The sequence below is a fragment of the Anser cygnoides genome, chromosome 3 (assembly GCF_040182565.1).
Source record: "Anser cygnoides isolate HZ-2024a breed goose chromosome 3, Taihu_goose_T2T_genome, whole genome shotgun sequence".
Classification (NCBI taxonomy): Eukaryota; Metazoa; Chordata; class Aves; order Anseriformes; family Anatidae; genus Anser; species Anser cygnoides.
Window position 1 is genome coordinate 115,031,355 of NC_089875.1, and position 16,671 is coordinate 115,048,025.

The 16,671-nt window shown below is 42.5% G+C and overlaps 1 protein-coding gene and 1 long non-coding RNA gene across 7 annotated transcripts in view; both read left to right on the forward strand.

Moving 5' to 3' along the window:
* The window catches only part of KLHL29 (kelch like family member 29), a 391,351-nt gene that overhangs the window by 144,079 nt on the left and 230,601 nt on the right, over nucleotides 1-16,671 (forward strand). For all 6 annotated transcript variants that reach the window (XM_066995012.1, XM_066995013.1, XM_066995011.1 and 3 more), the window contains exon 3: nucleotides 98-403. In XM_066995012.1, coding sequence (XP_066851113.1) covers nucleotides 143-403 — 261 coding nt within the window. In that variant the 5' untranslated portion in view covers nucleotides 98-142. The remainder of the gene's footprint in view (nucleotides 1-97; nucleotides 404-16,671) is intronic.
* The window catches only part of LOC106044503 (uncharacterized), a 38,885-nt gene continuing 30,394 nt past the window's right edge, over nucleotides 8,181-16,671 (forward strand). Inside the window, exons 1-2 of the long non-coding RNA XR_010830675.1 lie at nucleotides 8,181-12,772; nucleotides 16,257-16,361. This is a non-coding gene — a long non-coding RNA (uncharacterized lncRNA). The remainder of the gene's footprint in view (nucleotides 12,773-16,256; nucleotides 16,362-16,671) is intronic.

Here is a 16,671-nt window from a genome sequence, read left to right on the forward strand (position 1 = left end):
AGAGGAGGCTTGGCAGGAGCTTGTCCTGGTGACTGCAGAGCACAGGCGCTGCGCAGGGACCTCATTCCCAACACCTCTTTGCTTTTCAATCTTCCAGGCAAGCTCTCGAGTTCCCTTTGAGAAGCAGCCGCCCTCCACCGAGATGTCACGGCACCACAGCCGGTTTGAAAGAGATTATCGGGCCGGGTGGGATCGCCGGGACTGGAGCTCCAACGGCAACCACGTCGGCAGCACCAACTGCAGCAGCGCCGCCAGCACCACCAGCACCAACCGCCCCGGGCTGCTGCCCCTGCCCATCGTCCCCTCCCGGCTCCCCACCCCGGCCACCGCCGCCTGCACCACCGGCAACAGCGACGTGATCACGAGCCTGGTGGCCAACTCGTCTCCGGCTTCGACAACCAAAGTAAGAATTTTTTTTTTATATATATATATATATTTTTATTTATTTTAATTTTTTTGTTCTGGGGATGATGTCTTGAGGGGATGTTAGAGGTGGAGCATCATCCGTCCCTTTTGCAAAATCTGCGTTCGCAGCATAGCAAAGAGGAGAAAACATTTTCCTGGGCAGTCTCTGTCTTTTTTATCCTTCTGTGCATTATGCACACACTTGGACAGGACATCCTTGCTCTGAAACTTAGGGTTTTCATGTTCCTGACAGGCCCAGGGCTGAGCAGAGCAAACTCCCCTTTCCTTCTAGCACTGCCTACATTTGGGCTCTCCATCACTTTTCCTGGAGCGTGTGGTTCCCATTTTTGCTTTTGAGAATGCCCTCATTGTCTGTTCACCAAGGCAGGGCTGTGGTTGACAACAGGTGGATGTGGTTTTCATGCAGAAGGAGCAGAAAATGGGCATAATTTTGGCCAAATGGTGTTATTCTTCTTTTTAGTTGGTACTTTCATATGAGGTTTTCAAAGCCACGTTCTTAGTGCAGATTAGAGCGTAACAGTTATACTGTTATAACCAGGCTCTCTCCTTTGTAAAGAAATGCACACTAAGAAGGAAGAAAATGTTAAGCAGCAAAGAACTGAAATCACTAGTAAACCATTGAGATGTTTAATATATAACTGGGGAGAGGGGAGAGGTTTTTCTTTTTTTCTGCTTCCTTTTTTTTTTTTTTTTTTTTTTAAAGCCACCACAAACATTTAGCTCTTTTAAATCTGCAAAGTACAAGTTGTTATTCCAGTTAGAAACTTGGGGTTTCTTTCTGCATCCAAATTCAGGTAGGACAGCTGGGGAATAGAAAACCCTGGCAAATTGTAAAGGTGACCACAGCATTAGCAAAGTGAGCCAGAAGCACTGCTGGTTTTCTTTTTATGATATTTAACATTTTCTTTCAACTTGGTTTCATTTTAATAACTGCAAGTGCCAAATGCAGCAGACGCAGACAGAGGAAAGGAGACAATAAAGTTATTTAAAGCCAAGAGCAAGCTGAAATTTTACTGCAGTACCATTATTATATTGATTTTTTTTTTCACACTGTAGAAAAACAAGGTCAATGCTGCAGAAGGAAACATTAGGCTAAAGTTTACAGTGTATTTGGTTTTAAAAATTTTCCATGGTGTCTTCAAATAATTTTCATTTGAAAGAAGCCAATCCGATCAAAACATATTTAGAGTGCTCCAGATGCTATCCACAGATAGACGCATTTCAATCATGCTTTTTCTAGAGAAGATTGAGGCAATTTTGGAGCCAAAGCAGTCATTTCATTTATCATGACCTTTGTTCCTGGGTCTGCTCAGAGTCCAACTATTGTCTGAAGCTGATCAGCCCTTCTCCCAGATGTTCAAAACCATTTTGAAGCACAGCAGTGCCAGTAAACCATGTGTTTATTGGGGGAGAGGAGGCAGGAACTGCAAGTTAAATGCCTTTTGATCATATGTTCAATGTGAACTGTTTTCTAAATTACCTTATTAGGCAATTTTCTGATTACTTTCATTAGTAAGAATGTTTTGGCATGAATAGATCAAAAGCAATAAACAGGCAAGAATGGAGGTAGCATGGGACACTTTTTGTTCAGAGAACTGTTAATCAGCTGTGTAATCTCCCATAAAATTAATGTGCAAAAATGCCTACCGTCCTTGCCCCAGCCTCTTCTGCCGAGAATCAGCTGAACAGCTCTGAAAATTCAAAATGGCATGTACTGAAAGAGAAAGACTTTTAAAGAGAAGGGAGGGAGGGAGGATCAACAGAGATGTAAGGGTGTAGTGTGTAGCGAGCTTCCAACTAATGACGTGGAACGGTGTCAGGAAAAAAATATCAGGTGCTCGTACGAACTTATGTTCACCCCGCCTGACTCCGTCTCTCCCTGACACACAGCCGAGGTTAGCACTTGTGGTTAGCTGTGTCCCCAGCCAGTGCCTGTCTCTTGTAGAATCCAGCTAACGGTTAACCGTAAAAAAATAGGTCTGTATAAAGAGGGATTCACAAGTCAGGAGAGTAATGTGGTTGCTTGGTTTATTTAAAAAAAGAGGAATGTGCCAAATTGTCTTGAGCTGTGGAGAGCTCACAGTCTACCATCTGTAGCCTTCTCGTTAGCATGTTTATGGGGTACCAGCTTACAGAGGACCAGTGGCATCTTAAGATGAATTTCTTGGTTCTGTTTTGTGGTTGGAAGCAGGATATTTGATAGCTTAGTTAGAACTTTCCTCTTCTGTGGTAGTCCAAGGATATGGGTACAGCCAGTGATGCTCCTCCAGCCTGAGGACAGAGAGGCCTCTCTGCTTCATCCAGTTACCAGTTTTGACTTTAGTGTATCTCTTGAGCTGGTTTGAAGAACTCAAAAAGCATGGAGGCCAACCTTTTGTTTTGTATTCCTGCTGTTTAATTATCCTTCCAGTTACAACTTGATTAATTTTTAATAAATCATTTAGTCTGGCTTCAGACTTCTGATCCTCGATTCCTCTGGTTTCCTGCAGTGTACCAGTTTTAGTAGCCTCCAAAATGACTGTCTATCTTTTGCACCTCCTCCAATTCTTCATCCGCCTTTGAAAATCTGGATACCAAAACCATACGCAACATTTCAGGATCATACTCACTCTTCCCTCGTACAGAGATAAAACTGTTCCCTTCCTCTGTTCCCATGCGTACAGAGCTAATAATAATTGTTCCAGGCTTTTTCACCAAGGTGCTAGATGCACACATAGCATTTTTCACTTGGGTCCTTACACTGCTTCCAGAGTAACAGCATTTGTGGGTATAGTCATGTGTTCTTCACGGATGGGCTGCTTTCCTTTTCCTACATGTATAACTTTGCCATTTGTTGCATGAAAACTCATCATTTCACGCAAAAGCGTTATTCTCCTTACTTTCCACCCCTTTAATATTTCTACTACCCACAAATTTATCAGTGTTTTGCAAATTTACTTCCAGATCTTGGTTGCAAAGTTCAATGCCATTTGTCTTAGTATCAGCAGTTATTGTCTCGTGTTGAAACATTTCCCGTTGGCAGGTAAAATCTTAGAAAAAAAAATCAGTTTACCAGTTCTTAACTCATTGAACACCACTGTTGTGAATTGCTAAGTCTTTAATACAAAACACTGTGTAATGCTAAGTCAATAGTTATTAAAAATACATATACATGCCATCATCCTCCATTAGTTGTTATCAAGCAGAGTCATAATCTTGTCAAAAACTGAAGGGAAGTCGTTTTGACAAGACCCCTGTCTACTGATACCTGTATTGGCAGGCATTGGTGGTATTCCTGTCCTTCACCTTCTGATGGACTGAATCCTAAAATGACAAATTCCAAAAGGAGGAAAAGCCTTCTTTTCTTTCTGACTGGACTGCGAAGCTGCCTGTGTTGGTGATGGAATTGCTCAGGGAATTTATAGATAAATAGCTTTAAGGACCACTAGACTATCTAATCTGGCTGAACCATTTGGTCTTTAAATTATCATGGAAATGTATGTAAGATTAAAGACTTCACCCCGAGTTATGAGATATGAATGGAAAAAGCGTTGGAAGGGAGAGAAAAAAATTGATCAAATTAACTGTTGGAGAGAGGTGAAACTGTCTTCAGAGGGAAGCTTAAGATATAAGTAATGCCAATGATGAGGGGGTTGGGCTTGGTCTCTGTTTTTATGCTTCTGGAAGAGCTTTTTATGTCTTTCTGTGGAGGGCTTTAGAAGGATTTTATTACTAATTATTAATGTGTAGGAGAACTTTAGAACTAATTATACTTTGCAGACCTTTGAAATTTATTCTCAAAGCGTACCTGTAACCTTCTTACCACAGATGCTTTGGTACAAATCACACTTAGTGGATCTGCCACGTTTAAGTACTTACGGATGTTTGGTCTGAGTTATTTAAACAAAAAGAAATATCTGTATTTTCCTAAGCCTTAATTTTTTGCTGAGCATATTAAAGACAATACTTTGCACTGCTGTAACCTATTTCACTGAAGGCTGCCAGTAGACATGACAAAAAGTATTTAAACCTCAACAACGTGCATATAGTTCAATGCTGCACTTCCCATCAGGGAAACTGAGACACTAGGAAGTTTTGACCGTCATTTTTTCTGCTCATTCTGTGCCACCGTGGGCAAAGTTCCAGCTCTTTTAACTCAGCTTGGCTTTTCCTCCTTGGTGCTGTGCTGAAAGCCACGGACGGGCACCCAGGGTCGGCGCAGTTTGACGAGATGAGCCCTTCACTGCAGATCCTGCCTCAACTCCTGAATGCCTTAAGTAATCAGTAGGAGAAACGCAGAAATTCCTGCCATTAAACCGCTGCCTTTGCATCAGTCCTTCATACCCTGAGCCCAGTCCCATATGACGACAGAGTTCAGGTTTGGGTTTGTCCCTGTGTGGTGGCTTTTTGTATTTTTTTTTTCCTGCAGTGAGGTTATTTGTGGGTAGAAGGAAGCTATCAAAGAAATCCATATAAGACTGCAGCACTGCTTAAGATATTGGCAACAAAACACTCTACAATTCATTTAAGGATGCTGCACACCATTCCAGCTATGTTTTCCGTTCATCTCAGCATCTTCATTCTTTGTTGCTTTTCCGAATTACTTTGCGAGTTACTTGTACAATTTTCTCCATCAAAGCTCCTGTATCACAGCTTCAATTTAGAAGTGTTGTCATGGGCTGTAATTTGAAATTTTATTACCAAGAGATTTTTTGGTTATAGAACATTTACTTTTATCATCTCTATATTATTTTTAAATGCCTGAAAAGATTGATACATCAACAGAATCTGTGCAACACCAGGCGAGATCTAATTTTTTTTTCAACCTTAATTTTAAAAACCCTTTGCTTGGAACATAAATTGATTCTTAAGCCTCCACACACTTAATGATTTGTTATTCTCAAGGTTAAACCTATGACAAATCTTATAAAAATGCCAGTCTTCAGTTTTGATAAGATTTTCTCCAGCCGAGCTCAGGGATAACTATATAGTCTTAAGTCTTTAAATAGCATAACTGAGATGTGATGCTGGCCGCCTGTACTTACAGCACTGCCATGCCATTTAACACACGTGTGGCGTTGCTGCCGTAGTTTGGATCCCACTGTGGTTAGCCACTGTTCTGATGTGGGAGAGAAGACAGAGATGCTGAAGCATTTATTCACCTCTCTGGCAAGGCAGGCAAAGGATTGCAGGGGGAAAATCGCCCCCACTGCCTTTGTCTCTGTGCATCACTGCAACTAAATCGCATTAAAAAGATGCGTGGGGAGGGGAAAAAAATCTTATGGTAAAGGAAAAACAAGTCAGTACGGCTGAGGAATGCACAGTAAAGAGGAATGAAGTGAAACAGCCCAGAAGTAAAATGTTCTACGTTTCTTTCCCTTAAGGTCCAAAAAATTTAGCTCCCTCCATGGCAGTCTGTCACATGCAGACGGTTTGCTGTGCGTTGCGGAATTTATATTGTCTGTTTTCTTTCTCTCACTTCTGAGGTGATGATTTGCTAAGCTGGTGTATGGCTTCCACAAATATTTAAAATATTGATTAAGCAGAGGAAAAATAAACACGCATTGTTTTTCAAGTTACGCCTTATGTTGTACATGACTAATTACATACAACAATTTGCGCTGCAACGGTAACTGAAATTTATGTACTCTTTTTATTATAAAATATAAGAGGCTTGCATAAGGAGAGAGATTATAAATATTGGAATACAACAGTTGCTAGAAAACAGTCAAAACATGCAGTGATGAAGTATATAGGATTTGCTGTTCCAGCTTCCCTGTGCAAAGCTACTCTACCGGTCCCCTGAGGGCTTGTATTGATAGTTGGCATATTTTTGTCACCATTTCAGATAGTAGTCTGTCAATTCTTTGATCTGGACATGATGCAGCAGTCCAGACCAAGTGCAGTAATGGCAAAAGCCGTGTTACAGATCTGTCTGATTCTTTTGGCAAATTACTGTGATGCTAAGTGAGATTTCAGTTCCTGGATGTCAAAAAGTGCAACTGATTTTTTTTTTTCCAGGAACGTATTTTTACCTGTGAGTAAATTTTTAAAATAGAGTAACGTCCAGTTTTTGGGGTCTTTGAGATGCAAGCCCCTTCCCACCTATGCAGAGACTTCTACATGAAGCTCTAATTATGGCAGATTATTACATGAATATAGGAAACCAGAGGAGTGCCCAAGAGGAAATAACACCCGATGGTTTGTAACAGAAGATAAGGACAGGTTTTCTCTGGCACCCAGATCACATTCTCCTGGTTCTCTAGGTTTGAAAGTTCAATAAGCTTTCTGTAATTTACCTTTTGGGATGACTGGAGTGCAGCTTCCAGACCATGCCTCCTGTAAGAGGTCTGCAGGCAAGGAAAGACACCCAAAGTGTAAGTTGTTGGCGATAGCAGTGCACCATTGCACCAGCCCAGCCAGGGTGAAAACAGCAGTGTGCACCCAAAAATATTACTGCATTATCGTCCTGGTATCCCCTCAAAATTTTGAGAGGTCCTTTAGAGGGATGGACAGAGCTTGTGCCAGAAAGAAGAAATGCAGAGATTTGAACCTTCAGCCCCAGGAGACCTTTTTCTTTCCTGATTACAAATTGTCCAAAAATGTCGATAGATTGAACTCTGTGATAACTTCTGCTAAAGTAATTGTATTTAGCTATTATGACAATGACACAACTGCTAAGAGGTAACTGTGCCACCGAGGGACAAGAGAGCAAGGTGAGAGCAGTGGTGGGTTCCAAAACTGGCGTGTTGAAGGTCTGGGTGTAGAGGAACCAATTCTGACGTTTCAACAGCCTGGAGAGATGCTTTGGGCACTTTTCAGGCTCCTTTGTAGAAAGCTGTTCCTAATGATCTGTGGCCCTAGAGAGGGCTTAAATTGTGCTGATGGTCTGTCACATCTTCTTATCATCTTATTTTAATATTTCTTCTCATGTGGATTTTTACATATTTTTGATAGTGTAGAAATTAAGATGTACAAAATGTGGCTTTAGTTTGTCAACTTTTGTGGGTACTTTATTGGACTGAAATTGGTCTGAAAGCCCTGGCATGCTAATTAATCTGTAAAGTCATAAAAAGCTGCTTGGATTTTTTGACTTGCAATGTGTTTATCATCTGTTGAAAGAGCTAAGAGGTCTGGCCAGTTTCTAGTCCCAGTTCCATTTGAAGATGAAAGGCAGCATGTTTGAAACACTAATTGACATAGCCAAGTACTTACAAGGTCACAAACATGACAGCTTTGGATAGAGAAAAAGGAGTATTTCTAGGCTTTGGCACTTTGATCAAAAAGTATCTTGACTTCTAAAAGGGATAAATATCAGTAATAACAGTAACCTAAGCAAAATGTGTGTTGGCTAGGATTTAAGAGCTTGATTCTTTGAAATGATTTACAGTTCTTTTTATTTTCTTATTTTTTCTCATCATTACATCCTTAGTGTATGTATTAGTTGCAGATCACCCATTAAAAATTCAGCAGTATACGTATGTCTGTGCGTTTCATTAGGAAATTTGTTCCAGCCTCCTGTCAGGCAGAAAATCCTGCCTGTGAGCTTCCTTGCCTGTGATCTGATGTTGATTACTTGAAGTTTTATTGTCCAAGGAGCATTACTTCTGAAGGAGGGCAGGTTATCTGCATTGTAAATGCATAAAATCATAAGGTTGGTTGCTGTCATTTAGGAACGTACTGCTGTTGTCGCCGTCAAACGTAGCTACAAAAAGAATTTTATGAGGAATCATTTGGCTGTTTCCTATTATTTTTGCTGTCAATGACTAAATGACTAACTTGGTCAGGAAGGCCCTGCAAATTATTTTCAAGACAGTTGATCTAGGCAATTTCTGATTTTGGCATTGCATGAAGAGGGCAATGTCAGAGGAAGCTTTGAGGGAGGGGATGAGTGGATTAAGGTATATGGTGGTACAGGGAAGCCAAATGTGAACTGTTTGCAGAAGGCGGCAGGGGCGGTTGGGTGGGATGTCTCCATACCATAATTTTTGTTAACAGTAACATAAAAATAGTGGTCATTTTTTAAAACACAGTTTTGCTGCCTATCAGAAGGAAAATAAACTACAAAAGAGATCATATTTTCATGCTGGCATTGGTTTCCTCAAATTGCTGGTTGATTTGGACTCTTCAGTTTAGAACTCACTTGCAAAATAAATGAACCAAATTAACAGGAAGGAAGGAAGGAAGGAAGGAAGGAAGGAAGGAAGGAAGGAAGGAAGGAAGGAAGGAAGGAAGGAAGGAAGGAAGGAAGGAAGGAAGGAAGGAAGGAAGGAAGGAAGGAAGGAAGGAAGGAAGGAAGGAAGGAAGGAAGGAAGGAAGGAAGGAAGGAAGGAAGGAAGGAAGGAAGGAAGGAAAAATAAATAAAAGAAAAAGAAAATTGAGCCAAGCTTCACCTCTCCTTGTCATTTGGTCCTTGAGTTCTTGCTTGATACCACAGTTGTCTATGAAGCTGATGGACATAAAAATAAATTTGGCCCAGGGAGTGATAAACAGTACATTAACCTCTGCTCTCTGGCTCCTTTTGCTGCTCAACGTTACACCTGCAAACGCCGGACACCGGCTGATGCTCCCTGGGCATACCAGGAAGCACTGATCAGCCAGAGCTGACACTCCAAATTGACATTAAAGCAGCACCACTGCCCTTTCTACAATCCTGAAAATCCTCTTGACAGGGTGCCCAGGCCTTTAAGAGGACCACGAGGATCTTGTGACTCGATGGCAAGAAGCATAGGCCGCCTGTGCTGTTTCTCTTGAAGCAATGCCAGGAGTCACGTTGCGTCAGCGATGCTGAGCTGCTCGCCATCCCATCCGAACAATGCACACAAGGTGCAGATATCTTCTGCATAAATGGAAATGCAGTGACTCACTATCTTGTGAGTGGGCAAAACACTGGCTTATTGTCGATGCCTGCAGAGCTCTGTAGGGGAGACCACGGAAGGAATTCCTCACGCTTTTTTCCAACTCCAGTTTCTCCTTCTAGAAGCAGCTCTGACGGAGATAAGTATTCAACCATTACTTTGAAAAGCAGCATGTAGAAGAAGGATAAACTTACAAGTGCCCAAGTTATTTTGGGTGATTTTCTCTTGGAATTTGAAGCATTAGTAAATGCCTGTGTGCTGGTTAACTGCTGTAACACTTCTTGGATGAGATGGGCACTTTTCAGCAAACCAAATGCACATTTTATTTTGTTTTGGAGGAATTGACTGTCCTGGAATCCACCCAGAAGTCAGTCTGCCTCTTCTGTTTCAGTTGCTCTGTGCTCCTGTCAAGCTGAAATATATGTGGTTGTTACCCACTACAATTTAGCATATCCAAACTGATTCACTTTGGAAAACAAAGCCTGTAGAAGTTCTGCTGAGAAATATATGTTGTCTGTAAGTGGTGTTTGGGTGTAAAGTGATATGCACCCACTGTATAAATAGAATAAATAGTTATTAAACTGGTAATAAATTCTTCATATTGTAGCATTATTTCTTACTGTTTATGATCCCGGGTCTTTTATGGTAATCCCGAAACAAAGCACTGAGAAGTATGTGAATAATATTTACTACTGCTAAGTTGTTACACAAACATGTCAAGAAAGAGAAGCCTTTTGGGCTGTATAATTTGAATGTTTAAGTCTATATACTGTTTATATGATAATATTATATATAATTAAAGTTATCCTTTCCTCCCAAAGGAACTCAACGTGTTATACAAAGTCCATGCATTCAAAACCGCTGAAGTAATGCTTCAAGGTACGTTTGTCAGCCAGCAAGTGGAATACTCCCAAAGAGCAATGCTGGGCATAATTTGACCACGTGTTCCCCTGCAAATCCGTATTCTTTTTAAGAAGTAACACTCTTTGTAACACGAGCTGTGTGGTACAACAAGACCCCGCAGTGCCCCCAGATGGATCTAGTTGTTCATCAGCGACAGCCTCCTGGTGGCTCAGGAATTTTTTACCAGGTATATGAGGCCAAGCAGGCACAGCTGGAGGCCTTCTTGCCTGAGGGCAGGAAAATCCTGCCTGAGCTCAAACAAGCAATGCAGGTGTATGGGAGCGGGGAGAATCACAGACGTTGAAGTCACTGAGGTTGCAAGGGGCCTCTGGAGGCCTCTGGGTCCAACCCCCTGTGGTTGGACCTTTTCTGGTCCAACCCACTGCTCAAGCAGGGCCACCAGGGTTGCTTGCCCAGAACTGTATGCATATGGCTTTTGAAGATCTCCCATGAGGTAGTAGACTCCACAACGTCTCTAGGCAATCTGTGCCAGTGGTCCATCACCCACACAGTAAAGAATTGCTTTCTTGGTGTCCAGACAGAGCCTCCTGTTCTGTCTTCTCCAAGCTGAAGAGTCCCAGCTCACTCAGCCTTCCCTTATATGAGAGGAGAGGCTACTCGAGTGGCATTTACAAACACTGCTTTGCTGTGCAGGTTTGGAATTAGGAAAACCTAAACTCAGCGAGAGTTAAAATTGCCAAGAGATGTGAAGAGCAGTGAGAAGGGTGCTTGTAAAGACACTGGCAGCAAAGGGGAAATGTGGGTTTGCTGCTCGGTGAGTAAAGAGACCTAGTCCCAGATGGACATCCAAGAAGCAGAGATAGTCAGTGCTGTCTTTGCCGTGGTCTTCACTGGCAGGATCTGCTCCCAGGATCACCCAGGTCCCTTTGTTTGGTGACAGAGTCTGAGGCAGTGAAGAACCATGGTGGTGGACAGGCATGAGGACAGGAATAAAGTAATGAACTTACAGACTGTTAGAGTGTTTAAGTCAACTGGACATACGCAAGTCCATGGACCAGACAGGATGCATCGAGGAATACTGAGGGTGACATGAGCTGATGTGACTTTGAAGCCACTCACAGTCATCCTTGAAAAGCCATGGTGATCGGGGAAGTTTCTGATTACAAGAGAAGACAATGGTCATGGCCATCTTCAAAGAGGGCAAGAAGAGGGATCCAAGGAACTATGAGTTAGTCAGCCCAAACAGTCAGGGCAAATCATACTTGGCCTTCTATAATAAGATGACTGGGTTTGCAGAAAAGAGGACCCCTGGTTCTTTTATTTAGTGTAACTTTAGCAAGATTTTGACAGTCACCCATAGCATTTTTTAACTAAAGTGGAGGGATGCATACTGCATGGGTTCACTGTGAGATAGGTGGATAACTAGCTGGACCACCAGGGTCAGAGAGAGAGTAGAGGGCAACTGTTCAGAGTCCCACTGGCACTGGGATGAGTAGTCAGTATAGGGACTGATAGCATTTAATATCTTTATTTATTATGTGGACATTGCAATGAATGCACAAATAACAAATTGAATGGAGCGATACATATGCTAGAGGGTAGAGCTACTGTTCAAAAGGACCGATATGAAAAAATGGCCTGCTATTAACCTCATGAAGCTCAGCAGACAAACACAAAGCCTTGCCACCTGGGATGGAATAATCCCATGCAGCTGTGAAAGCCGAACAGCAAATGGGTAGAAAGCAGCTTTGCAGAAAAGGACCTGCAGATCCTAGTTGAGAGCATGTTTAAAATGAGTTAGCAGTGCAGTGGAGGCCAGCCAAATGATGGGATGTATTAGCAAGAGAATAGCCAACAGCTCAAGCGAAGGTCATTCCCTGTCTGTCACTTCTGTGACTATATCTCAAGGAGCACATCCAGTTTGGGGCTTCCGAGTGCAAGACAGACACTGACCTACTGGAGCATGTGCAATGGAGAGCCACCAAAATGATTCGGGGACTGGAGCACAAGGTATAGGAGAAGCTGAGAGGTAGGTCTGCTGAGCATGGAGAAGAAAAGGCTTGGGGGAGAAGGGAGGGGTGACTCCTCTATATGCCTCTCTAATGGGATAGGGCAAAGACACATGAGCCAGGTTCTTCTCAGAGGGGCATATGAAAGAAAAACCAGCAATGAGCAGAAATTGTACCAAGGGAAATGCAGATTGCGCGTAAGGAAAAAGAATTCTCAATGCAGGGTCCAAAACTGGAGCAAGGGCCCAGAGCAGCTGCAGGATCTCCAGCGTCAGACATATACCGCATGCTCGGCTTGACATGACCAGGGGCACACTGATCTTGCATCAAAGTTGGCCTTGTCTTGAGCAGGATTGGACCAGCTGTTCTGCAGACGTCTTTTCTAAGCAAAATCATTCTATGATGCAATCTTGACATCACCCTAGAACTGAACCCTCATTTAAATACACTTCACAAAGCAGAGGTGTTGTCAGTTTGCTTTAAAACAATACCCAGAATCCTCCTCAGCTGATAAATACGAAAACTTTGGATTTAGTTTGGGTCTTCTGAGCCTAACTCCTATGTTGGCATAGTCATCACAGTTTTGTTTCTGAACAGCTTGTTTCCTTTAGAATTTCTACCTCATGCTGGGATGGAGTAAGACTGAATAATTTATCTTCCTTTTCCTCAAAAGCAAAGCAATAGTTATACCCCACATAGATTCACAACGTTATTCTGCTTCTAAGCTTCTATTAATTATCTTTATCATCCCTGCTTTTAAAGGTCTAGCATTTATCTTTGCAAAGTTCGTCAAGTTGGATGATGGAGGAAAAATTGTGTATTTAATCCTGTTATTGCTCATGAAGTTTTAAATTCCATATGATAAATGTTTTTTTCCACTGCTTGCAATAATTCTTTTGGTAGTTTTCAGGTGACCTAAGTATCTGATGTGTAGAGCTGATGGCTTTTAAGGTGATTGTGCACGTGCGTAATTATCTCAGTTGTGCTGCTTCTTTAAGTATACACATGTATAGCATTTTTGAAGATACGGATTACAGATACTTTGTTTGCCACACACAAAGCTGTTGTTCACCTTGTTTTCTCAGCCTGGCTAGAAGTATGACCTGCTTTACAGCAATGTTTAGCTTGGGGATGGTGCAGGATAATGCTGTTTCACTGTTTTTCACATGTCATCCAAGCTCTGGATTTTGCAGCCATTCCAAGAAAAAAATGGTCAAGTCTTTCAATAGATTTATCTTTATTTCCATCTTCACATCATGGAGATAATTCCTCAGTTTTTGTGTAAATTGTAAATTGTTTCCATCATTGCTTACTTTGTAAAGTGGCAGGGCAACAAAAGCTCGGTGTCAGTACTCTGCAAATAGTGGAGCATCCTCAATGAAATGAACTGAGTGGGCTCAGGCTTTTAAAATAATCAGAAATAAAAGACACTCATAAATTCATCCAGACAGACCCAGGCTGACCACTTCATTTTCCCTGTTCCCTGTGGGCCACATTGCTTTTAATGTTGTGCTGGGTGAGTGTCCCGTACAATAAGGCAGCAGAGCCCGTGACGGAGGTGGGGAGGGCTGGGTTTGTTCAGCCTGGAAAAGAGAAGTCGCGGGGGTGTGATTGCCCTCTTCAGCTTCCTGATTGTTGGTTGTGGAGAAGACACTGCCAGAGTCTTCTCGGGGTTGTAGGACGACCATAAGACAAAGGCAATGCACCACAAATGACAGCAAAGGAAATTCTGGTTAGAAAGAAAGAAAAAATGGCTCATACTGAGAGCAGTCAAACAGTGGTACAGGGCCCGCAGAGCTTGCTGAATACCCCGTAAATACGCAGAACTCAGGTGGACAAGGCCCTGGGCAACCCGGTGTGGTGTTAGCCTGCTCTGAGCAGGAGCTGTACCCGGTGGCCTTCCAACAGAACCTGTTGTTTTCTGCTAGGGGAAGCCTGCAAGAAGCTGTGGAGGGAAATCTTTGAGAAAAGTTGGTCTAGACCTTAAAAACTTTAAAAACTTTACTTCAGAGAACAGAAAGGTGGCACCTGCCACGCAGAGGGGGTCGTGGAAGTTACCTTGTCCCCCACGGTAAGTCTGCAAAGCCAACCTTGCTTACATGGCCTCATGACCCAGTGGCAAGGAGGCAGATTTGCTCTGCAGCAAAGACCTTTGGGTCACTCTTTGGATCTGAAACAAAGGAGGAGGTTCAAAAACAAAGTGAGATAAGGCAACCACAGCAGTCACTGCACAGCTGTTCAGCAGTGTGTCTTTCTGCATCCACCTCTTTCAACTAGGAGATTAAACAAAGACATTAAGCAATGCTGAGAAGTTTGTGGAGCAATCCAAGCTTTCATTCATTTATCTTTTTGTCTGTCTTCTTCAGTCTTGACATCTTTGCCCTTTTTCCCCATTTAAATTCTTCTGACACTCCCCACAGCATGTCTGCCTTTACTGGAAGCACCATAGCTTGCTGGCAACTACCACTGAATCATAGGTAAAAAATGAAGCACACTCAGTTCTTACCACAACTATTTTGACCTTTTGTTGTTTTAGAAAATGCGAGGCCTCTGTGAAAACAAGGCTGATTGGAAAGTAAAACTTGGGGGGGGGGGGCGGTGGGGGGGTGGAAGAATAAAAATGCATACAGATTTTACAGTTGGTCAGATACTCTTACTTCTTTTTATGTGTCTGTTTTCCAGCAAGCTCTGCTCACAATACAACTGCGTTTGGCAAGGTCTGTGCTAGCTGAATGAGCAATGCCAGGGCATGGGCCCAGGAGAGCTGGAACTTGACCATCTATACCATTAAATTGCTAGCACAGGCTCTGCCTTGCTTTTGGCCTGGGCCAGCCAGCCCTGTCTTAAACAATTCTCAGGCATGGTTTTGGGATTAGCAAGGGCCAGGAGCTGTTCCCAATCAGCATTTTGGATATTGCCACCCTGTTTTGCAGGGTAGAAGTATATAATCTTGTGAGTGTGGTCAGGCCATATCATTTGGCCTCAGAGCCATATAACAGGTCCTGGCCCTGTTTAGTTTTCTAGTTACTGGGAAGGCTTTGTGTTGGAGGCAAGCGTGTCATTACTTGACTCTGCAGTCTCATACTTGACTGAGCTGTATCCGGACAATAAGGAGTACAGTCACATCTCCACTTCATCTATTATTTGAGCCAGAGTACCTGTGCACTGAGATGGTGTGGTTTGTCCCTGTTGTAATTGTCATAGCAACTGGAATGGTTTGTGAACCCACTCTCCCATTATAAATAGAAATATATAGTCTAAGGGAGTTCAGAAGTATATTTTCTAGGGAGCTGCTGCAGCTATTTTTTAGAAATCTTTGTCATGGTTTTGCAAAGCAGCCACCTATTGCTGGTAAATTCAGTTCCTGTATCAAAATGAAGAATATGTTCTGCAGATGTTCCTGGTGCCAGGGAATTATTTTTTACGTTTTCTGTTGGATCTGGAAATAAGAGATTGTGTTAGATACTGGATGGATGTTGGCATACGGCTGGTATGAAAGATCACATTATCCATTAAGTGTTGAAGTAGAAACGCCTCTTGCTACCTGCACAATTGATTTTTCACTTACTGGACTGTCTATTCTCTTTCTGTCTCACCACAGCATTGAATAGAAAATAATACTGCTTTCTGCCAATGAAGGTCCAATAAACCTGTGATAGTTGCCAGGACTGGGGAAATTCCAAGAGTATGGTTATATCCTTTTGTCCTGCCCTGTTTTCATCTGCACGCTTCCATTTCCAGCTGCCTGAAGTACAATTATCTACACATCTTGATTTTTTGGAAATGGATTTCAAATACCTTTTATTAACAGAAATTGCGTGATTTCATGAGCAGAGAGCTGCAAACTGCCTTCATGATGCACCCATCTCGTGCTGCAAGAAACCAAGACTGAGGTTTTGCTTTTCCTTCAGCATTGTAGTTCATTAGATCAACTAAAATCCATGTTCCCCCAAGCGGCCCTCATAGAGCACATGCCCTCTCGCACATACAACGGCATTGAGGTAGCACGGGTAATGTGTGTGTCTCCATGTGGGGTGGCTTTGCCCTTGATTTTCATTCAGAGCTGGCAATCTAGGAGATTTTTCAGTGCCAGATACCTTATCCAAAGTATTTATTGCAGGTTATGTCTAATGGCCCATTTGTGATGGAGCCTGGACGGAAATCCATGAGCGTATGTTGTACTTGGTAGACATCCCCTCGGAAGAGGCTACAGAAACAAAGCTCGGTGTGTCTCACTCACCTGTGGTGTTATTTCTTGAATAGCTCTCGTAACTCACTGTCCTCATCCTATCAACCATAAAATGTGCCAAATTTACCACAGATTTGTAGAAGAGCAGTTTACGAGTCTGCTCGATGAACAGCTCAGGGGTTAATAGCGGGGTGTTTTGCCAGTCGGGTTCAGTCAAACGTAACGCTATTAACACGGGGTAGTTGTTCAGTGCTGTTGGAAATGAGCTTCTGTTTCTCAGCCCTTTTCCCTTTGTGTTTCTGCTTCATTGTGTTTAGTGCCCTGACTGTTCGCTTTTCCTTTGGAG